General features: G+C 39.8%; 1 protein-coding gene and 1 long non-coding RNA gene across 3 annotated transcripts in view; one reads left to right on the forward strand and one right to left on the reverse strand.

The window, feature by feature from the left end:
• The window catches only part of thsd7ab (thrombospondin, type I, domain containing 7Ab), a 211406-nt gene extending 187329 nt beyond the window's left edge, over positions 1 to 24077 (forward strand). Inside the window, exons 24-29 of the mRNA XM_076890219.1 lie at positions 5394 to 5567; positions 9097 to 9195; positions 10851 to 10933; positions 13676 to 13889; positions 17096 to 17183; positions 22010 to 24077. Of these exons, the coding sequence (XP_076746334.1) occupies positions 5394 to 5567; positions 9097 to 9195; positions 10851 to 10933; positions 13676 to 13889; positions 17096 to 17183; positions 22010 to 22100 (749 nt within the window). The 3' untranslated portion in view covers positions 22101 to 24077. The remainder of the gene's footprint in view (positions 1 to 5393; positions 5568 to 9096; positions 9196 to 10850; positions 10934 to 13675; positions 13890 to 17095; positions 17184 to 22009) is intronic.
• Positions 1932 to 24674, reverse strand: part of LOC105941119 (uncharacterized) — a 56104-nt gene continuing 33361 nt past the window's right edge. Inside the window, exons 3-5 of one of the 2 annotated variants that reach the window (XR_013100878.1) lie at positions 6273 to 6440; positions 5405 to 5559; positions 1932 to 3359 (exon numbers count right to left, since the gene is read on the reverse strand). This is a non-coding gene — a long non-coding RNA (uncharacterized LOC105941119). Of the gene's footprint in view, positions 3360 to 5404; positions 5560 to 6272; positions 6483 to 24674 lie in introns of both variants that reach the window. The other variant, XR_001167743.2, reaches the window with a different exon arrangement.

Genomic DNA, 24674 nt, shown 5'->3' on the forward strand with positions numbered 1-24674 from the left:
GGTTGGACATGGTTAACAACAACTCTCTGCTGCTGTAGCTGACCTGCTTCAAGCTTCGGCGTGTTGTTTGTTCAGAGATGTTCTTCTTCATACCTTGGTTTTGACAAGTGTTTGAGTTACTGTTGCCCTTCTGTGTGTTTAGTCTGGTCTTTACCCCTGATGTGAACAAGCCATTCACACCCAGAGAACTGAAGCTCGCTAGTTAATTTCTTTTTTTTTTTTATTGAGTCTGTTTTATCCTTTTGTTTGGTGGCATGGTTTGGTCAGACCTCTGTCACAGAGAAAAACTCTCTAAATCAGATAGTGAGATGGTCCAGCCGTCTGATAGGTGAGCCACAGTCTTGTTTAGCGTCCCTGTACTCTAAGCTGGTACAGAGGATGGCTTTATCAATCCTTAAAAATGGTTCCCATCCTCTAAGGGGTGAATTTCAGCTTCTTCCCTCACGACGGAGGTTTCTATTTCCGAGATGCAGGACAAAGCGTTATAAAAATAGATTTGTCCCCGTTGCTGTCACTGAATTAAATAAGAACTGTTTTTGATTCGAAATATTAAAATTACTATATATGTGCCACAGTGAGGTTTATATCTTTACTAGGTATGTGTGTTTTTAAAGGGATGCCAAATGCTGTCATTTTTTCTGTAAAGCAAATTTACCTTGCCTATGGGTATAAATAAAGTTACCTTGACCTACCTTGACCTTTTCAGACCATTTTCCAGTGGTTGTGCAGCAATACCCCAGCAGATCAACAGTTTCTCAGATACACCATACCACATTCAAAGTCACTTCAAATTGATGTTCAGTTTTAACTTCAGCAAGTCGTCTTAGCCACATCTACAAGCCCAAATGCACTGAGCTTCTGCCATGTGACTAGTAGGTTAAACATTTGTGCAGCTGTGAGCAGCTGAACACGTGTACCTAACAAAGTGGCCAGTGAATGTATATTTAGTATATTTTCCTGTTGATTTGATCATTTTAATAAATAGTTGATGATTGTTGCTGCTAATGTAGAGCTCAGCTTTTAAAGGTTTCCTTGTAACAATAGAGCCATGCCCTATCACGCTGACACTTTTATTTATATCATAAAACACTGATTAAGTATTTATAGCCTGATGCATTTTGCCCTTTTTTGTTCACTGTGACTGTCAATGAACTTTAGTACTTTTTGGACAGATGTTCTCATAAATGTTTCCCAGCTGTTGAAAGGGCACGGTCTGCCATTTCCTCTCTTGGATGGCTTTTAAAATGAAATATCTGCAGAAGTCGTAGAGCTTAGCAGCAATCAAAAACTGTTTATTGTTTATTCTTACTGTATGTGTACAGTACCGGTTAATTTAAAATCCCTTTGTTTACATTTGATTTAAATTAGGTCCAGTGCCAAAGTTGTTCTTATAGAGCACAGAAAAGACACACTGGGTATTTTGAAGTTGAGTAGCTTGCTTTCCCTTCCCTCTCCTTTATAACTTATACACCACTCTGCATGTTTAAAGTATTTTATCATTGGGCTTAAATACCCATAAACTAGGAGCTTTGCTGTTGTGACACACTTGTCACAATAAACTATCCATAAAAGGGAAAAGTTGCCCATGTCTCTTAATAGAGGTCAACCTTTATTAACATTTAGGTGTGTTGGTGTTAATGGTTACATTATTAATCAGCAATAAATCCAGTCTCGTACACATTTTGCTATGTTAGGAAACAAAACTTTGTCCCAAATATGTGATCTAATTTTTGCAGTATGGAAATAAACTGATAAATTCTAAACACGTGGGCCGCCTAATAGCCTTGCGAGCAGTCTGAGAACACAGCTGTAGGATGTATACAGCTCATAAACACTTCTGCAGAGTGTTGTTTTAAAAGCCAAGATTGGGTATCCCAGGCCTCACCAGTGGTGGGTCCTTTCCTGCTGCACTAGAAGCACTTTTCCTGGAAGAAAATAGAAGTGGGTATTTAACATAAGCAGCAGTAACCATTTGTCTACAAAAGGAGTCATCAAAACAAAGTATAAGACAACAGACAAATAGTTTCTGGCAAAACTTCACTTACTTCCAAGGTGCAGGAACTAAATAAAAGTCTGAAGAGGTATTTTTTTCTACTACAGAAACTAGAAAAATGCAGACAAAACCACAACAACAAAGCGAAGGTGCTGGGTTGAAAACAATAGGGGGGGAAATCAACAGCTCACACACTGCAGGGCACAAGCTTATTTATTGCACCATAAATAAAAGTGTAATATTTCGAGTATACCTATCGGTACGTCCTCCATTTCTCGCTTTGCATTTTAAAGCAACGGCAAGTAAATGTAATGTGTGAGCCGGCTGCTTCGGCTGCCTTTTGTGCTTCTGCTGTAATTTACAATGTCAGCAGCCACACCATAGCAATGTCACGAAAACTTAAATTTAGTGCTACTATTTATTACATTTACACAAAGAACTGAAGGTTAGAAAGTTTGATCACATCGCTCAACATCTTAAATAAACGAGGAACTCCCCCCCCCTTTGACATGATTTGCACATTTCAGTTTTGTGGCACTTCTGTTTCATGCGTCACAGGTGAAAGCACAGCAACAAAAGAAAAAAAACACCTGGTTATAGCTCCTCCGGCAAGCCCCCCTGTCTCCTCAGTCTTCTCACTGAGACTGAGATAGATTTCCAGGTCAGGGCAGAAGGACGGAGGAGATGAGGAGGCACAAAAGGAAAAAAAACACCAACTCAGATGAAATGCTAATCCTTTCTAGTCACATGGTTATTGTTTCTAATTTGAGCACGAGGATTGAGATGTAACCCAATCTGTCTCTACATCTTCAAACAGTTATGTCTGTCATTACAGTTAAAAAAAAAATTCTGTATACCAATAAAATTTTAAAAAGGGGGCGGGTTTCTTATAGTTTTTCTACCTTTTAAATAGTCTTCTGTAATATTTTTGTGAAGGTTACGAGCTGAAACGTATTTTTTGATCAATAAAACCGTTCTATATAAAGCGCGTGTTGCTGGATATTTTGACCTCTGAGGAGAAAAGCCTTCACAGGAGCCTGTTGACCACTCTTTGACTGACAGCTGATGTCTCGGCACCGCAGCGCAAAAACAGCAGAATGTCAGCTTAGGGCCAAAGATGTCACCCCTCACTGTAGCAAAAAAAATCTCACAGATGGGATTATCACTTCAAAAGCTTGCGTCTGATGAGTTGTTTTCAGGTTTGGTGATGGAGGCTTGTCAGATGCTGGGTTTGATGTAGCTTTGCAACGTGGAGCATAGCAGACAGGTGTGCTCTGCCCAGCAGCTGCTGGTTCAACAGTTTACTGTCCCTCCCACGTCCACAGCAGTGCTCTTCATTTTGTGAAGCGGAAGTCTTCATATTGTGCTGCACACAGAAGTGAACAGGAGCATTTCTTTTGGTTAAATAGGGCAAATCTACAACATTTCAATAAGAAGAGATGAGAAACCGAAGCCCCAATTTACGATTGAGCCAGATAACAGGAGTGTATTCTCACATGGTGCAGCTTAAACATAAATCTGTTATTTTCAGTGTCAGCAGTCCCTGAAGGGGGGATTATTGTTCCTCATGTCTGCCAAGAGACAAAATACAAATGTGGAGTTCATTTCCAAAGTGCTGTGTGTCTATTTTGGCTCGTCGTTGATCATTCATCATTCAATATCTCTACAATACAGTGGAAGAAACATGCAGCCCTTGTTTCAACCCACGACTGATTTTAAAGTATCTCAGTTTGAATTAATTTTATACTCTAAGTGTGGTGTGTGTTTCTCGCTAGTGGGATTTTTTTTCCGTTTGGGAAGGGAAAAAAAGCGCTCATCAGATGGCTGCTGGTCCCTGAGATGGAAAACACTGAGAAACGGTGCCCTAGATAAAAAGTCAGTCCAGCCTCTTTTGCCAAACTGCAGGAGCACTGAAGTATCAAACAGCAATCAAAAGCACAGCCTGTTTTCTGTTCAGGGAGGTACTGTAGTGTGATTTGGGAGGAAATTCAAGGAGTTGCTTGTGCAAGACCCAGACTGGCATGGGAATCTAAGCAGGTTGCATCTCCACAGTCACAAATACACACACTTTCATGCACTGCAACCTTTGACCCACGTTCTGTTTCCCCCCACTGTTTGATAAGCTGCAGTTGTCAACTATGATCAAAACCAAGCCACCCTGCATCTCAAACTCGCGCCTTCCTTCTCACTAAACTCTTCAAAGCATCTTGACTATGATATATTTAAATATACATACATATTCTATATGCATCTCTGCAGCACACATCTCACCCAGATCATCCAGAGATAAACAGGTAAAGCGTCACTTCTGTGCTGCCAAAGAGAAAGATCAGATTTCTGCTGCAGACACCCACACTTAAGCTGCAATGCAGATATTTTTCTATAGCTTTTACAGTCAAAATGAGTCGAGGTTCAATAAGAGAGTGAAAATAAAACGAAAGTAATAGTAAACATTTAATGAAAGACAAAACACTGGAGTGAGGAGTGAAGTCTGGAGCTGAAGTTTGAGATATTACTGATCCTGTCTGCCTCAGCCTGAGGCAGGTCGAGGGCCCAGATAGCAAAAACATAGTAACCTTTTAGTCTCTTCACTCAAAATATACCAAAAGGGCCATCTGCCTGAGGATGTGATCCTGCACGTGGCCTTACAGGAAAAAAAAACAATTCGAGATTTGGCTCAAGGTCATAACTTGCAATACTGCACAGGTCATTTGGCAGTTACTTTAAAAAAATCCACATAACAGAGATGAGCTGCCAGATGGAAGTAGTTTCTCTGCACTGGTTTAATTTTTTGGACTGTGCATAAAGGATGGGGATGGTTTCCAGATCAAAGAAGTGCATCCAGCATTAAACCAGCATTACCTTTAATGGCCAGCAGGGGGCGCCTCTTGTGGTCGCGAAAAGTTCAATTTATCATAAAAGCACAAAAAATCTACTTTCTTGCCAAAAACGAATGATGTCATAGACTGTGACATCATTTACATTTGGTTAGACACTGAGATGGTAAAGGTAGCCCCAGGTCGTTCTCCAGAGTCATAAAATGCCATGGATGCAAATTACCACTTGACTGGTCAGCAGTAAATAAATGTAACCTTGTAATTCAGATTTTTATCTGTTAATCTGAATTTATTTTCACAGATGAAGAATGATGTAATGATGATATTACTCTGTGTGTTTAGGTAGTTTTCTAACTCTAAAATGTGCCAGAAATGTACATCAGAGAATAAAAACATAAGCAGTACAAGTTCATTGTTTTTTAAGGGAAGTGGGAATTATTTTTATTTTTGATGAATCATTGCTTGTTTTAATAATCTGTTAATTAAATGGAGTCTAAGGTGAATTCCTTTTAAAGTGAAGCAGTCACAGGAAAGCGACACGTGTTGTCTGTTCTTTGCTGCAGGTGAATGCTACCTGATGGAGTGGTCAGACTGGAGCTCGTGCGTCAACATCTGCGCCAAAGAGGCCGGCGTCGACTTTGCCTCGGTTCAGGTCCGCTCACGAGCCGTGCTCGCCCAGGAGCCTGAAAACCTGCTGCTCTGTCCTGACCAGGAGTGGGAGTCTCAGCCCTGCACAGGTGGAGAACACTTTGAAAAACATGACGGCTTCAACCTCTCCTGGCCAGAAAGTTTGACAAATTAACAGAAGCAAAGTCTATTTGAACAGTGAACTTTCTATGAATACAAATTAGCTTGCTGCAGCCCAGCAGCTCCAAACTTTGATGCATTTATTCCTTCTATTTATCCGCATATTCGTAATATTTACGGCGAGGGTAAACTGAAGTCAGTCTCGGGGTGTGAAAGGTTGAAGGCAGTGGAGAGCACGTCAGTGCATCAGAGGGTTAACGCACTTACTTTCAGAGTCATACCCGCAGGCTGTTTAGGCCTCTATCTCTCTGCATTTGGACTGTCAGAGGAAAGAAACCTACTGAACAACATGCTGACATTGTGGGAAAGACAGATCTGACACAGGAGTCGCATAGATTTTCCTCCCTGGGAGGCATCAGTGCTAACCAGTGGGCTGCTTCCCTATCATGCCCGATACACAATCGAGAAGAAAAAGATACTAACTGCTACTGTTTGTCTTTCCCGTTATGCCGGGTCAATTGGTGCTCTCCCAGATGGGATTTCTCGAGTCAGATTTTCAAACGTTTGAAACCCAGATGCTCGTTTACAGTAGTGATCTCTGCGATTCCCTCTGCTGCATTAATCACCCATTAGATGCAGCATTGTGAATCACTACGACAAAACTCAACACACAGTGTACTGTAATTCCCCCTTACCTCCCTTGTTACTGTACACAGCCCACAGCAGTCTTCGCTAGCATGACCTGGTTTCACAGCTTCACTCAAGGCATGGGGGGAGGAGTGGCCCAGCCAAGACTAGTGGAGGCGGAGGAGGATGAGAGAGTGGAGGCAGGGAAGGAGAAGGCGGTGATGGAGAAAGAGAGGCTGGGGATGGAGGGACGGGAAGGTTTGATGTGAGGCTCCAGGCTTGAGAAAAACAAAAACAACACTGTTGTTCTGCTGTTAAAGTCGTTCTGTTTTACAGTATAGTGATTCTTACTGTGCTTTGTGTCTCCAGTATACGCAGATTGACAGAATGGCCAGCACTTTTACTTCAATGCAATAATCACAATAATTTGAAGAACAAAAACAACAAAGCTGCTCACTGCTTTTCAGCAGCTCCAGAGACGTAAAAGCAAAACCTTAATGAAACACTAGTCCCTCCATTTGTAGGCATTTAAATTTGAAATTTGCAACTTGAATCTGAATTTATAACAAGGTAAAAATCAGAGTTGGAGTTACATTTATTCTCCAGGAAACCAGAAACATGTGAGACTCATCGACACGTTCATTATGTTCAAAACTATTAGAAGGATTTTCTTCAGTAGATTTATTGATCACTCATCAAAGGTCATTCTCATCTCGCAAAATTCACTTTTGGCTGTAGCTCAAGAATTCATCATCTCATTAAGCTGGTAAAATTTTGCAATAAAGAGATCGTTTGTTCATTTTGGGCATGTTAGTTTAATAGGTGATTCTAAATTGGCTGCAATGCCAATGCCTGGCTTTATATCTCTGGTATTCTTAGTGTACCAGAGATAGAAAGTATCCGTATCCACGCTGGACCAGCGACCTGTCCAGAGTGCAACCTTCTTCCAAAGTCGCAGGGATGGACTCAGGCTCACTGTGATCCTAGCTGGATAAGTGGTTATGGATGGATAAATAGGCAACAATAATGTTGGGTGCTCACTGTGCACACTGTGGTGATATAGATTTGTTTTGTGCTGCCTGATTGAACACATATATAAGGGATTTTGTGGCCATTGCAGCTTATTTGCAGAAACATCCATATTTGCAACATTTTTCTGCTTAAGCATTCAAACATAAACATTTTTTATGTTTGTTAAATCCCACAAAGTCCTCATTACAAATTTAACTTTGGACAAGTTTAAAATCTCAGTAAGTAACTAGAGTACATAATGGGTTTAAGACACGTTAGACTTTATTTCAGTGCTATAGTGATTGGTTCAGTTTGTACATCAAAAACTGCTCAGGTCCATTAAGGGAACATTTGGGTTCAAATATCCTCACATGTGCCAAAGTTAATCCTGCACACCTAAATGTTATCTCATTATAAAATGTGTTATTTGCAAAGCTATAATTATATCACTAAAGATAAAAAAAAGTAACAAATTCTACCATTAGCAATAATTAGTGTAAAATATTCATCCATTTTTTTTTGTTCTGCTTGTCCAATTCAGGGTAGCAGAGGTGTGCAGGAGCCTATCATTTCATTATTAGAAGTAAAAAAAAAAAAAAAAAAAAAAAAAAGGTTTTATGAACACGAAAATCCATTTATTAAAAATGAATGGTGGTTTAAAAGTGTTACTAGATTTTATACGGCCCACAACCAGCAAGCTTGAAAGATGGTTTTGTGGTTAAGACATTTGCACTGCACACCAAAGAGCCTGATTCAAGAGTGGGAGGAGACTACAAACCCAGTTTCAGGATGTCACAAGAAGGTACTCCAAGTGATGTCCCCAACCCTGAATAAGTGGGAGGGTGTAAATCTGTGCCAAATCAAATATGTGGATCTATCTGCTTTAGTGACCTGCTGGGAATTAAGGGAGCAGCCGAAAGCACGCCCCAGCAAACCTGAATGACATTAACTTCCCCTCTTATTAGTGACCATGGTGCCGTGATTTTGCCAGGTACAGACAGCACCTCGCTTAGCGGCTTAGCAGCCACTGTAGAGTGAATGTGTGCAATTGGCACAGTTTGATATGAAAGTGATTGAAAATGCAGTCAGTTTAAAAAGCTTGAATATAATTACTCTTCTTTTCAGTTAATATGGCTGAAAATCATCCATCGCCTTTCTCAGTTCTTACAGATATTCTCATATCTGGGACTACTACTGACATTATTTCTGCCTCCAGAAAAAAAGGAGAAAAAAAAAACTTCTGCGCTTCTCCTGAGAAATGTTTCTGTGGTAGTACAACTCCAGTCTGCTCATAAAAGATGGTGGGAAGTGCCAGCCGAAGTGAGTGATTCAATGATAACTTAACACGTTTGAAAAACGACTTCAGCTCTAGCGGAGCAAGGAAGAAAGAGAGAAATGAGAAGAGTAAAGTACATAAAAGGTGAAGTCCTCTCAGCCGCAGAGGATTCATCCCGTACGGCGGCAGATAGAGGCGTACCACTGACGGGAGCAGCGATACTGTACCCACGTCTGTGGAGAATAGCTCTGTCTTTTGTTCAAGGTTAAATTGTTCATTTACTCTGGCTGAATTGGCTGGACTGATGATTGGTTACACAGGACTCCGCAGGGAAATACAGTCATTTACTGCACTGATGGAGATATTGATAAAGTCATAATAGCACTGATAAAAAGTCATTAAGCAAAAGCTCTTACTGAAGATTAAAACATTGAACTGGACCCTTTTGAGACGACACGGTCATATTATGTGTCAGCAGCCTATTATACAACCACAACTTAGCAGCTGCTTTATTAATCTGGTGTCTCTCATATGATTAATGGTCACCACTGCCTGACTCAGTACAGCCTTCACAGTTGTTGACTGTTTTTGTGTTTTGCTTTCAGGAGGTGAATGTTTCGAGTACAAATGGTTCAGCAGCATTGGCCCAAATTCCACTCGGCCTTTGATCTGGTGTCAGCGCTCAGATGGACTCAATGTCACTGGTAAGGAACTCCAAAAAAAGCTGCTCCAAACATTTGTTTCACACAGTTGCTTCTGCTGTCTGTGAGCACAGCAGCAATGACCCCCACCCGCTGTTTGAACCCCATTTTTTAAAGAGGGCAGACAATCAGAAGAAAGCTGACTGAGGGAGAGGAGCGAAAACAGCTTGTTTTAGAAATAACTTAAAAAGTAAAAAGAAAATAACAAACCGCACAGATTAGCTGAGCTGGTGGGCTTTGGAGGACTGTTTAGGAGTTGCAACCTCAAAAGTGTGCTCACCTTTGGATTAAATGAGAACATTAAAGGTTTGATTTTTGCTTAAGATCAAAGAAAAAAAAAAGAGCGAATGCAAAATTCAAATGGCCAAAATAATACAAAGGTTTGTTTTGTTTTAGCAGAAGATTTGACATTTCTGATGAGCAGACCGATCACATGATTGACCTCATTCAACAAGCTCAGTTATGCTAGGACTGAGGTGGAGGAATTTTGAAACATTAGTAAATATTAGTATTTTTTTATTAAGTACGAGCATCAAATCGTTCACTGAGGTAGACGAGGCTGCTGAGGTTGTTAGTCTCAACAGAGAAGCACATCTGTGTATCATCAGCGTAGCAGTGACAAGTAGATGGCTTTGAAGCTCTTTGAAGCAGTATGGGAGAAATAAGCATTATTATGACCATTATACAGACAGTCTTGTAAAAAAAATGTTCTAGTATAAAATAAAAATATGGATGGATGGGGGGGGAAAAGCATAATTGCTCTACTTTGAGTCTGGAGGTCTGCAGCAGAGTTGCTGAAGGTTCAATTGCTTCTTTTTTTTTTTTGTCAATTTTTTTAACCATTTGACTTTAGTTTTTGGAGTCTCTGCAACTAATGATCACATTTATAATTATTTGTTCTGATGATTTTATTATCAAGTGTTTTTTTTATCCCAAAAAACCTAAAAAATAAAATAAAATAAAAAAACTAACTGCAACTTCTCAATGCCCATGTTGTTATATTTACATTTTTTGATTATAACTTCCTGGATGTGTTCTTATTAAATGACACAACTGATTAGAATTGTTTCAACTTCACATCTATAAATAAAATGAAAAAAAAAAAAACATTAAAATTACATTATGTTTGAGCTTAAGAAATCAAACTGTTGTCAAGGACTTGCAAGTACGCTTTAGTCGTCTTTAAAGGGGTCTCGAGCTAGAAGAGATCAGAAAACACTGTCCTACAGTAGTGTGCATAATAAATAGAGCAGCTGAATTTTTCTTTAAAGTGAGAAACTGGAGGTTGCAGCCGCTCTTAAGCTCAACTGTAAGCCTAAACCATTGGTGGCAATTTTATGTAGGAGGTAAAATTTACACAAAATGTCAGAAATATAACTGAAGAAAAAAAAAAAACTAGGCGCTTATTTCTATATTGATCTAAGGTGGTGGGCGATGGCAAGCCGGTACAGCTTTTCATCTCCGTTTAACACATCAACACATAAAATTGTTTTTAAAATAAACCTGGAAACATTGGATTTACTGAGTTATTATTGCAGATGAAAGTACATGCTGTGAAATAACCCCAAGTGTTACGTTTTAAACGTGGAGACGAACCGATTGTGCTCGTGTGATCGTATTAAAATGTACTCAATCTGATGCTGTTGTCTCTTTCACAGGAGGTTGTCCTCCAATGAACCCTCCAGAGGACAACAGCTCCTGTGACCCGCCCTGCCTCATGCCAAAGTCTTTCTGCAGCGAGGTGAGTGGATTTTGTCCTCATATCACAATAAACTCAAAAATAAAAGAGCAATTTTCCTAAACCCTAAAGCACAGCTTTCCTGGATGAATGTCTGTGCAAACACTGACACACTGAATTGAATTTGAATGCAGCAGGGAATAAAATGATAGCAGCAGGAAGATGTAAAACCCATTGCTCCACAGTGTCATTCAACTGCACTTCATCAAAATCATGTAAATAAGTTTTTGTCTCACAGACACGGCAGCTGGCAAACCACAGAGTGATCTATTTTCCAGGCTTGAATAGCTTTTAGAAACAACTCTTGACCTAGCAATGAAGGCAGGTTACCAGCTGTAGTAGCTCGTACAGCCAGCCGCCTTACGTAACCGCTGAATAATCGGGTCAAAACGATCGGATGAGAAGCAGGGTCAGGACTTCTGAGGTCACCCATTCAATCCCCAGACGAGGATGAAAAAACTGCACTCACACAGTTTATTAGGTACACTCAGCTAAAACCTAATGCAGTGTAAGACAACAGTCGTACAGTAAATCCTCTCTTCATCGTGGTAGTAATGTTCAGTTTTGCAGACAGGTGTTTATGGTCACTCTGAAGGTTTGTTGTGCTGTGGGATTGGATTACATAACACTGATGGGTGTTTCATATATTTTTGTAACCCTGTTAATATGAGTGAGGGCATACTAAATACCAAAAACACCTCTGTGTGTGGAGAAGGCAGTTCAGTGGTGTCACAAACTGCAGCGTCCAAGACGACGATGAAATTACACCTCGACAAAATATCTGACTAGCCAAGTGAAAGACTGTGTTCACACTAGGCTTGGTTGCATTGCACCCCGTCCCCACTTTCCTGCTGGCCTGCGCTCACACTGCGCTTAACGATCCGAGTCCTGAGTACACTTCAGTCTGTCTAAGCATCTCAAACTTTGATTTTTATGTGGCCACACTGGAGCTGCTCTGGAATTGGTGAGAAACTGTCCTCTCACATACATTATTACTTAAGGCGAATTTCACAGAGCCAGCAGTTGTTGAGAAATCATCGGACTTCCACACTTGGCTGACCACACTAGGTGTGCAAGTGTCTGACCTCACTGTGACCTGGCCCACCTCTTCAAATCGGCTAGGCTAAAGTACCGTACGCACCAGTTACGGGGGCGACCGTGGTCCAGGGGGTTGAAGCTCGGTTACAGGTTGCCGGTTCGATCCCCAGCTCTCTCTGTCCTGGTCGTTGTGTCCTTGGGCAAGACACTTTACCCTACCGCCTGTTGGCCAGAGGGGCCGATGGCACGACATGGCAGCCTCGCTTCTGTCAGTCTGCACCAGGGCAGCTGTGGCTACAACTGTAGCTTCCCTCCACCAGTGTGTGAATGCGAGAGTGAATGAATAACGGAATTGTAAAGTGCTTTGGGTGCCTAGAAAAGCGCTATATAAATGCAATCCATTATTAGTTACACCAGTCAAATAAACTGGACTTTGAGGGTCAAACATAGTCAAGCGTTACCCAGTTTGGCACCATAAATATCAGAAAACAGTCCAGTTTAAGCAAAATCTAATGGCAGTTAAACTTTGTCTGTACACAAATCACATGTATATTTAAGAGGAATTAATCACAGCTTATTTCAAATGCCACTGTGCATAACACTGCACATGCATGACGTTAGCTACACCTGGCAACGTAACCTAACATTAGCAGTGACGACAGCAGCCTTCTTTCCTTCCGCACGTCTATGCACAATGCATCTATGCATTGCCAGTTTAGTCAGCACAGCTCATATACAAGTGCTCATTTTTGACATTATAATACCATAGAGCTCTGCAGGTATTCTCTTTCTCTACTTTGTGTGCATTAATAAAAAACACGAATAATTACAGTAGATTAACAGAGTAGTATTTCTGTTGCTGACAAGTGAGGGCAGCAACATTTAATTGTCTAGTTGGCGAATCATCCACATCCACAGTACAAGTTTAAATCTTGTTAATAAGTTGGTGACAGCTGGAGAAATCAGTTAGGAGCCCTCGCTATTTACCACATTTAAAATACCTTTGAGCAAGGCATTAAAATAGGTTTTATTGAACCTTCTGACATTTTGAATTAAATATTAATTTGCATATGAGATTCTTAATTGTTGTCATATTTGCTACATCTGGCTTTTTATAAATTATTGCTTAAAAATGAATTGTGCAATTTATTGAGGTTTTTCAGGGGAGGGGGATTAGCACTGATGATGTAGAAGTTCTCAAAAAGTAATGCATCAAATATGACACACTTTGATTTAAGGGGTTAATGCCCAACCTGGGGTCATACTTGTGACTGTAACTGTTTCGGTGAACATACAGCAGGTGACTCTGGGTGCAAAGCAATGCTTAAATGGCCCTCCATCTGCAGCACAGACTATTATTGTTCCTGCTGAACTGGAAACAGGCATTAGCAGAAAATACGGTATATGGGAATGAGGCTACAGCAAGTCACAAACAGCTCTGAAATGGTTCGATTTGTCTGGAAGCTTGTGCTTTTATCTTGATTGACTGTAAATGAATGAGAAATGTTAACACGTGGTGGCCTCAGTGCAGCAGTTAAACCTGTCTTCGAACAGTAACAGGTCGGCCATGCTGCCATACCAGCCAGGACTCTTCTGAACACTCCTCATGAATTAATTCACTTTGAGATTAGCTTGTTTAACATCCCTCCAAGCACTGTACTGTCGCTCCAGCTTAAATCATATATGAATCTGCGCTGCCCCCTGCAGGCTGGTATTTGCATGTGCGAGGAAGGCTTCACAGAAGTGCTGTCATCCACTGGGCAGCTGGACCAGTGTGCCCCCATCCCCATCCTGGAGATCCCCACAGCAGGGGACAAGAAAGGGGATGTGAAGACCAGTCGTGCCATTAACCCCACACTGCCCACCACCATCCAGCCCGGACGCAACGGGCGAACTTGGTACCTGCAGCCCTATGGACCAGGTCAGACCATCACACACTCATCACACCTTATGCAGATTCATAGCACTGTTTACCAAACTACAGGTTATCGTCAGTGTTAACAAACATCACAAATGCAAGGAGAATACAATTGTTTTGCTGCTGTCAAGTGAAAACCTTTAAAAGACCTCTCCAATGCTCATTTGCACCTCTATACTGTATTTCTTGGACTCTACTAGAGTAATTTTGTATGTTTCACAGGTCAAAATGATCCGTATTTATCTTATACATGGCCTCTGTCTAGCCCCTCAGTTCATCCGCCATCTTAAAACAACCTTTTTGGTTCCTGTTTTTAGGCCACCTGCACTTTCAGCCAGTTTTCCTCTGATTTGACGGCTTCTCACAAACAGCAGATGTATGAGGCTGCTGTGCTAACAGCCAGAGCTGGTTTTAAAAATAAAAACTCACCCCATCTTTGACATGCAGTGATATGACAGAAAATAAGAAAAACCATAACAGCACCCCCATTTAATCTTTAAAATGCCATGTGTTGGGGAACTACTTAAAGTGCTGCTTTACAAGCTTTTCTTTCTATAGAAAAATGAATGTAGGCACAACTATTGCATCCTTTCCAAAGCAAGCCTTTGCTTACAGTGATGGTAAACATGTATCTGTAAAGTAAAGAATGTGCAGAGAATAATAAAAACTCCTCCATTTCAAGTTTCTGTTAGTGTGGCTGAAGGGAAAAGATTTCCGAGTCCAGCGTCTGACTTTTTCCAACCTACAGAGCTCCACATAATCCTTGAAGTGAAGTTAAGACATAAAGCTGAGAGGTTTTCACATGACAACAGCAGGACGTGCTTTACTTTCAGTGTGTTTGGGCGGATTTAGTGTTGACAGTGCTGAATTAATGTTAGCTTGTACTTGCAGCTCTGTATGAAATAAAACCAACATGTAATATCACACGAGTCCTTTTGGATGCACTGATGAAGCTTTCCTACCTGCTCTTGACTTCCGCTACATTAACGTTTGAGAGCGGCGTCTGCACGGAGTGTTGTGACTGATGATGCATGCGAGAACCATTTAGGATGCGAGAGCACAGAACAGATTGAGTTAAAGTGTCTCAGGAGCAAACACTTCCACATCCACAAACCATCACTTACAGTAACCTTTGCATTGTTTATCTTCCATATGCTTGCTTGTTTTGCAATACAATGCTTGCTGTTATACTTCACTACAGTAAGATATAAATAAAGATGCAACTAGATTATATAGCTTGTGATTTGCACTGTGATCAGGTCAACTTTGGGAACAAGAGAAAAGCAATTGGGCATGTTTAAGAAATCGACACTTCAATATTTTTTGCAAGTGCCGCATACTTACTGAGTACACACAGAGTACTTACAGGGTACTAATTGCATAAACACGACTAAGCTGGAAAAAGAAAAAAAGATGATGGGTGCGTGTTTGACAGTTATAATGCCCCACTGCGTCACTGATTTGTCCTGTATGTGCCAGCTTCGGTTTTCTGGTCTGACGTCAGAGTTGTGCTCGTCTAAGGAGCTTGGAAAGAAAACGACTGGGGTTCTTTAAGTTTTAACAAAACGTAATCTGACAAAATATCTATTATTCTAAATTAAATGACTAAATTGGCTAAAAATATCTTCTTACAGTGCCGAGATTTATTTTGGCTCCAGCTCTGTTTGAGACATGGTCTCTATAAAGGAAAAATTCAGATTTCATTTAATATTTCAGTCTATTTGAGTCTATTTCTACCCCCTGCAGAGTTAATAAATTATCACTCCATTATTTCTGACACATTCTACTAATTATAAAAAAAATAAGAGACAACATGTTTACATGACTGCGAGTGACAGTAGTTTGGGAAATGGACACTAGTACACTTTGCAGTCTGTAAGCAATGATCACAGATCACTTGTGTGAAGTCAGCCCCTGGCCCATTTAACCGTCAGGCTCTGGCTCCTCGCTGCCCATCTGACAAAAGCTGCTGCACCCTGAGAAAATACACAGAGCACCATTTATGGATAACAACATGCTCCGCTGGTTTCTCATTCCCGGTATTTTTTGCCTTGTTTTCTTCCACTATGCCCCCAGATAAGTACCTGGCTCTCAGGATATTACACTGTAAACCACAAGCTATGTGATTTATTTATTTATTGATATTAGAGGGATGCACTGATCCAATACTTGAATCGGATGTTATATCAGTCCAATCCTAATTCACAAAGCAGGATCAGGTATTGTTGACAGTGGGTCAGTCTGTTCAATAATTCTATGTTTGTCTGCGATTACTACACCACACATCAGCAGCTGTTAACAGGAGAGCTACAACAGTAACAGCAAAGCATCACCAGTTTAGACATATTTCACCTCAAACTGTGGTTGAGTGATTTGACACGACTGAAAAGCTCCAACATCGACAGTGCTTTCTGTATTACCTTCTCATTGGCAGCCTTTTATTATTAATAAAATAATCTAACACAGTGTGGTAAAGCAGATTATTATTATTTCACTTGTTAAGGAGGAAAGGCTGAGAAGGTTTGGACATGTGCAGAGGAGGGATAGTTGATATACTGGACAAAAGATTTTGAAGATAGAGCTGCCAGGCAGGAGGAGAAAAGGAAGAACATAGAGAAGATTCATGGATGTAGTGTGAGAGGAGACGCAGGGCTGCTGTGACAGAAAAGGATGCGAAGGAGAGGGTGAGATGGAGACAGATGATCCGCTGTGGAGACCTCTAAAGGAAACAGCAAAAAGAAGTAGTAGTTGTCAGCTTTACTCCACTCAGGATGCTCATGTTTGTATGAGAGGTGATGCACTCACATCAGAGCTGGAAAGCAGAAGATGGTGCAGCTGTAAATCACAGCAATATACAGTAATGACTCTCACAGTGAGCTGAAGGGAGACTAGTGCATGATGAATAAAAATATATTATTATTTTATTTAGGCTATTAAATTTAATTAAATTTCCTTACGCATAAAAGAATGAGTCCAAGTCTCTTCCTTAGAGTGAGGAATATAGCTTATTAATTTGTCACAGGATCAATACAGTTTTGGCAGATACTCTGAGCCAGTGTCTCTCTATCATATTGGAACTGGAAAAAGTTGGATCAGTGTGTCCCTAACTGTTATAAAGTACTGCAGAAATCTTCACAGAGTCCTTTTAATGGCTTCTGGTTCCATGTCAAAGTGTAAACAGACAAACTGACGAGCTTCCTCCTCCACAGATGGGAAGCTGAAGATGTGGGTGTATGGTGTAGCAGCTGGAGCCTTTGTGCTCCTCATATTCATAGTGTCTATGATATACCTAGCTTGGTGAGTTGATGAGTTTAATCTCCCCTATAATCATCCTCCTCATCCTCATTCATGAAACTATTAACATTTTTTACCCCCCACCCACTCTGAGTTCAAGCGTCCCCTCCCTCACATCATTCCTGTTTTTGGTTTTGGATTTTTTTTGTCTTTACTTATTTTGCTTGCTTCATGCCCTTCCCATGTGAGAGCAGCAGCTACTGTGCTAAGGTGCATCGCTCACTTAAGGCCCAAGAGTCTGATGCCAATGGGACGGCAGTGTGGATGGGCCAAAATGCACACGAGATGACTTACACCTGCCCTGATTGCCAAGACCTAGCTCAAAGCAGCAGCAGCTAAAGAGGATGTGGAGGGTTCACTCCCACCCCGACACACCCTTCAGTATAAGTACCTGCAAGTCCCTGAGCTTTCCCTGTGACCTTTGTCAAGTTGTCACATGTCCTGCCTGACTGGCTCAGTGAAGGTGCTGGTCCAGGTGAGGGCAAACCACCCAGAATATGTTTCTCTCAGTTCTCGTAGAGATCTTTTAGCGCTCTTAGACACACTGATGTTAAGTCACCCTGACCTTTTCTCTACCCACTGCCTTATTTTAATTATAATCACGCACTCCAAGTAAATCTACACACATCACAAAGCCAATTTATAATTACAGCTGATTGCAAACCATAGTGTTTCTCTAAAAGATATATGACAGAGCCCCCGTGATGTCAACCATTTGTTTAGGACAAGAAAGAGTCCACGAAACATTGGTGTTTAAAGACAGGTTACCCTGTTGTATGCTGTAAAGTAAGCTTACTATCGCTATATGACATCACTTTTTTAGTAACAAAGAATGTAACATCTGTAACAACATGATGACTTCCTGTTAAATGATGACGTTTATACTTATCAGGTCCAGCTAATCACAAATAGCGAGGAGATATTAAACATGAATCCCAGAAGACAGCTCGAGAGTAAAGAGGTTGAATAAGAACTTGAAACCACTTCTGTGTCTGTACACTCAACAAAAAGTAAGAGCCAGGAGGCGGTCAGCTTACACTGAAAAACTGCAGAGAAAAGGTCAGCTCTGGCCAAAGTTCAAAAGTACAGCTACCACCCACAGACTTGGTGTAGACGGACGTAGCTTGTAGGTCAAAAGAGTGAAGTGATGGTGTAAGTGCCTTAAGCCTGCGTTCTTTTTTAACAGCTAGCAGGATTAACTCCTCTGATTGTACAAAGAGACAAACTGAAACTTTCTGGGAGAAAAACCTTTCGCTCTGTTCTTATATGACCTTGGAAAACACTCGTTTTTTGTTCTAAGGCTCCAGATTCAAGTCTTAGTGAATACAATACGATGCTTATTTTGGAAAGTCAAAAATAAAGTTTTAAAACACCAAGATGGCAACATTAAAAACACTCAGCTCAACTGTTCCCATCAGGATTTCAATAAAGAAGAAAGGTACAGCGGCTACATTCACGCAACGTAAGCCACGATTGTTACAATCACCATTGTTACAAAACTAAACTGAAAGTAGTCATGAAAAACATTTTACTCAGCTTAAATAAATAATAACATCTGCATTAATGCTATTTTTATGAGACTGGGATGTCCATATGGCTGTATTGTGCTTTTCTGAACTCCTTTTAAATCTGACCCAGACAATAAAGTTACATTATATACCCATGCATTATAGCTCATATTTTAAAAAACCAAAATAAGGGCTCAAAAAGTAAAAAAAAAACAAAACCCAACTTCAAATAAAGACATGGACAAAAATAATGATAATTTTCTTAATACACAGTTAGGTTTAAATCAATAACTGTTTCATAAGCTTGTTACATGTTTGTATGAAAAACTGAACAGTTCAACTAGTAAAAATATTTGATTCCTCACAGAAATACAGGAAATTAGAAATGCTAGAGTCTCTGCACTGCTGAATAAATGCAGTTATTTTACAGCTTATTTGTTTTAGGTTATCAAACAAAGTTATCCATGAATATCATAAACTCAACTTAGAGAGATTGTGTTAATCACAAAACTGTGATGTATTAAAAAAAAAAAAAAAACCTTTTTATGTGTGAATACTTGTTAGCAGAGCGGAAAAAAGGTAAAAAGAAAAAAGTTACACTTCAAATGTTTAAAAAATGACATTAAAAATAACATTGCTACAGTGGACATGTTCTTCACCATCATATACTTTCATCATACTTCTCAGAGCTCGTGTAAAATTATTTTTCTCTCATTTAATTTTTTTTAAACGAGGGTTAATACTAATGTGTGGGAATAATCGTCTTGTTTAAACTCCAAGCAGAATATGAGCAGACTGAGATGACATTAAAGAGACATTTAAGTATTAACTCCAGGCAAGGTTTAAATCAGGTTTAGATCTCCACGAGGATGAAGTGCTTTAATAAAACGATGTCACGCTGCCCTCTTGTGGACAAAGATGGAACCATAGCAACACATGCCCTTTATTTCCTTCCCAATCAATATTGTTACAAGATAAACACTCTTTGTTCCTCTGTGTTCCTTTACTTTAAAAGACCATAATCTATAAAGTAGGATAAGAAGATAAGAAGTTCAAATAGCAATCAGTATTTTGTTAAATAAATTTAATATCAACCTTTGGTGCTTTTCTTTGGCTTATATACTCTGCTTCGATTTGGCCTAAAACACGCTCTGTGTCACTTTTAACATCAGGAAATTTTAATGACCATTTTTTTAACCTTATTTAATTTCTTCTTTTATTTTAAATAATCGTTTAACTGAAAAAGATTCTTTGTTATTAAGAACAAACACAGCTACAGCTGTAGTGTGATCACGCATCACTACAGATGAGGTGTTTGATGAACACGTTTTTGCTGCTTGCTTGAACGTTTGCTGTCGTTTACTCTGCAGCGATTTTATCAGCTCTTCATCAGAAAAACTATTCACAGGAAATTCCCTAGAGTGTTCCTCTGATTGTGCTCACCAAATCCAGTGCTTCAAAAAGCATTTCGGTACATTTCTCGTACTCTGGCTGTGGGAGGAAATATTAATTAGACTTTTTTTTTTTCTAGTTAAAACTAGATAAAAAAAAAAATCTTAACAATAGAAGTTAAATGATATAATACACAGCAGAACTAAATATTGGCTTTAATGATTTCAAAAGCCGTTCTCTATGGGATATCAGATGCTTCTGAAAATGTCTAATATTACACACCTCATTACTTTGACACACCCTGATGTTTAAGCAGCACTGAGAGCTCAGAGAAAAGCTTTGTGTCTTTGCTTCATCTAGAAGATTTTTTCCTCTCTGGTAGAAGAGGTCGGGCATGTGATCGTCTCTCTGCATATTAACTCACTAATAGCTCTTCATCCTTTTAAACTGAGATGTATGAGTCTCATTTCTCACAAAAACAAACAAACAAAAAAAAAACTGTTTGTTTAAAACCTGTTAACCAGTACAGTGACTGTAGTCTGGGCTCTACAGCTTTTTAGTTTTTAAGGTAACCTGATTTGTAGTTTTTTTATTTTGTTAGGTTTTTTGTAGCTGTCAGATTTTGAATCCCATGAAATTTCAGAACCAATGATGACATGGTTGAAATACAGAAGCCTAAAATAAGGTGCAATCAAATACTGAGTGAGTAGAACCATATTATATAAATAAAACCATACCTGATTTAAACTCTGGACCATTTTTAAATCATCATCGGCCAGTCCTGTTTTGACAACTTAAATTGCTCTTCTGCGATTTCTCACTAGCTTTTTTCAAACTGACCTAAATTTCATTTCAAGGATCATCAGTAGTAATCTGATCCTGGTATCCAGACATGACCCAGAGTGTCACATTATTACCCCCCCAAAAAAAAAAGCATTCAAGCATTCAAGCAAACCACCTGAGCCGTGATACATGCTATCCTGGGCCAGCATACTGAGTATTTTAGCCACAAACATTCACCAACTGCTTTAATCTTATGATTTGGCTCCCGGCCACTCAGTGCTCTTTCTCCAAAAATTAAGGAAATCACAACACTAGCAGAGGTAGCTCAGCAGGTTGAACGGCTCATCTGCCAGATGAGCTGTTCTACCAAAAAGATCAGGCTACTCCATTGGGTGAATGAGGCTTGTAGTAAAATGTGATTTGAGTGCCCAGTTTAATGGTCAGAGTGGGACATCCAGGGAGTCATCAAAACAAGGCATGGCCGTTCCCAAGGAAATTGTCTATATGGGTAAATTAGCCACATTTAATCAGGTATGGGTCCTTTTTTCTTTATTGATTGTGTTGCAGAACTTTTGTCATTACTTATGCCAGATGTCACCATGATTGTCTAAAAAAAAAAAAAGCACACACACAGTTTATGATGTGATGTAATATCTGCATCCTTTTTTAAGGTCAAAAACAGAAGTGAAGAACTACTTTTGAACAATTGCTAATGTTTTTATTAAGACTTAAATAATAATTTAATGGTTTTTAGGAAGTCTCGTTGGTTTTGTCATTTTCATGGGATTCAGAACAAAAGAGATCAAGGCTATCGTTACATTAAGTATTGATAATTTATTTGTGGACTAGAGATACTTGAGAAGGTTCACTATCAGCTTAAAACTGGGAACAGGTATTTTTTAGATTATCAAAAAAACCCTGAAACTACAAATCAAAATTAGGAAGCAAAACACAATTCATATGGACATCTTTTGCATTTTTCAAAACACTTTCCCTCCCCTGTTTGTGACATCGCCTCACCTGCATTGTGTGTCTCATAACTGCCATCGCATTTACCCAAACACTTCATGATTAGAGTGAAAGCAGAGTTGTGTTTGGAGAATCTTTCAAGTGCCACTCTGACCCCGTTTTCATCTTTCCATACAGCAAAAAGCCAAAGAGACCTCAGAGACAGAGACAGCAGAATAACCGACTAAAACCTCTGACTCTCGCCTACGACGGGGACACGGACATGTAGTCCTCCACGAGCTGCTTCACCCAGCACTTCACCTGTCACAGAGACCCACTTCATCACGCCATTACAGTGAGCGACATGGATGTTTGCAGCGTGAATGGACACGTCACGGAGCGCAGAAATGACGGGAAATCCTCTTAGCAGAGACACTGGTGGGGTTTAACCATTTCAAGTAGAGCTTCATTCACTCCTCTTTTGTTTTCTCGACTATTTTCTTTTTGCAGAGCTTTTATGACCTCCAGCGTGTTCAAGGAAATGCCTTTTTTTTTTGCCCCCTACACACCAGTATTTCTATATTGAAAGACTTGTTTGAGACACTGGAAATGCTGGGCGCAGAAGACAGAACCAGCCCTCCTGCTGTCTTTGAACATGGTAGCGCAGGCTCCAGCTCTTCCCCCGCGCTTTTTCTGCTTGTCCCTAAAAATGCTGAGTAGCTGGGGGCTTAGGATGCTCTGACGCTTCGCACGTTGCCAAAAGTCACCGCAGGGAAGAGGAGGAGGGAGAGGAAAATCTCCATAAAAAGGTTTGGATTCCTTTTTCTCAATCCTCAACTGGGTTTTGACTCAAATCTCTTTTACGGTCTTGAACAAAAGGGAGGCATTACTTCTCCCTCTTTTTTTTCGGCTTGATTCAGAGGCACACAGGCCTGTGTTTGTGGGATAAACCGATCTGTATGATGCTGATGGAGGAGTAGCCTGCAATCAGTTGTTCATGGAAACTACTGCCTGCCTGCCTGCTTGCCTCCACCCTTGCTTTGTTTCAGGCACTACATTGCACTATATTAGTGCAGCATGATATGCACATGTGACTTCTACTTTCTATTGCCATAAAACACTGCCTCTTCCACAGACAAAAAAACAAAAACATAAAGCAGAGGAACAGCTTCAGTCAACACGAGAACATTACAAGGGAAGCAACAGCGACAGGAAGGGACGTTTAGACGTGTCACGTTCGATAAAACAGGTGTGAATCTCAAGTAAATATATGTATAGATTTTATTTCTCACAAACATCGGACTTTTTGGTTGTAGTAAAGTCGCTTTTGTGGTTTGTAGATTTCGTCTGGTGTCATCACTTTATTTCTGCCCAGATGCAACTACGATATCAGCAGGTATTAACTGATCGCCTGCTTTACAAGTTCTTTTTTAAATACTTTTTTTTAACTCTTTACATACAACAGATCATGTGCAAACACTCAAATTTTGCAGTAAGTAATAAAAAAATGGACACTGCAAAATTTTAATCATTCATGTCATGCAAATGTCGTTTCTGCCTTACTGACGATAACTGAATACTAACAGTCCTCTAATACAGTTTAATACTTGAATGGGGCAAACGTCGACACTACAGTATGTTTAGACAAAAAAAAAAAAAAAAAAACAACGAAATTTTCTTTCGAGGTTAGGTAGATGGATCGAACCAGTTTTTAAACTTTTTCATGTAGTAAGTATTTTAGGTGCTCTATTGTTTTCAGTCACACGAAACGAAGATGAAATATTAAAAAGAAAACAATCTGTACAAACAAGTATACAATATGTTAATAATAAGAGAACACGCTTCTGAGTTCAACGTAAAAGCAAAACTGGTGTGGAGAATGTTTACTTCTTTTTGTTGGATTTGTAAATAACAGCAATTTTTTTATTTTTTGGAGAAAAAAACATCAAAGTATGTGTACATTTATTTTGTATTGCACAGAAAACGTTTAGTTTGAATATTACAAAGTGGGTGTATGATATTGCTGATTGTTGTTACCATGATGCAAGTTGTATGTTGTGACAAACAAAAAAGGAAAGCAAAAAGAAGCGGAAAAAGATGAAGAGTCGGCCATTTTGTACAGGTTGTTTATATGTATGGGAAGAAATACTAAAAATAAATGCGGACACGGTTGTAAACACACAAAGAGAAAAGTTATGGAGTCTTTTTTTTATTACTTTCTTTATATGTTCATTAAGGAAGAAAACCTTCAAATAAAAATACTTAAAACTGGCGTTAAAGGAGTTGGAGGCTGGATTTTGTATTAGAGAGCCATCATCATAGCCATCCCCTGTTTGCTAGCACTCTAATGGCAATAACACACTTCAGTGCATAAACTGTACAAAAGAGATGGATGTAGCCACCTTAAACTTACTCACTGGTTTCAACAGCTGTTATAGACTCTAGTTTCAGTCGGGCATAGCTTCTAGATCTGAAAACTCCACAAGTACCTCAAACCAGCATTCTTTTTAATGGCCACTGGGGGGCGATACCTGTTTTGCAAAATGCCTTCAGGTCCAATAGAAATCTATAGGAAAACACTCAGATTTGATCTCTGTCGCTGTGTTAGGGCTCACCACAGTGGGTCATCTCACCCTATCCCCTTTCCTCTGCTCCTCTTTGTGTGCGTAAAAGATGAATGTATGTTTATGTTTATACTTATTTAAGAGGGATAATGCATATTAATTAACAAAACTTCTTAAATTCATGTGTCAGATTTAGCCATACAGGCTAATTTCCCTACAGTCCCTGGATGTTTCAGAGTCTGGAAGGTGAAGCCTAGGCATTAGGGCCTTAAACACAGATATCTGTAGTCATACTGACC

Source organism: Maylandia zebra, linkage group LG11, assembly GCF_041146795.1.
Source record: "Maylandia zebra isolate NMK-2024a linkage group LG11, Mzebra_GT3a, whole genome shotgun sequence".
NCBI classification, from domain to species: Eukaryota; Metazoa; Chordata; class Actinopteri; order Cichliformes; family Cichlidae; genus Maylandia; species Maylandia zebra.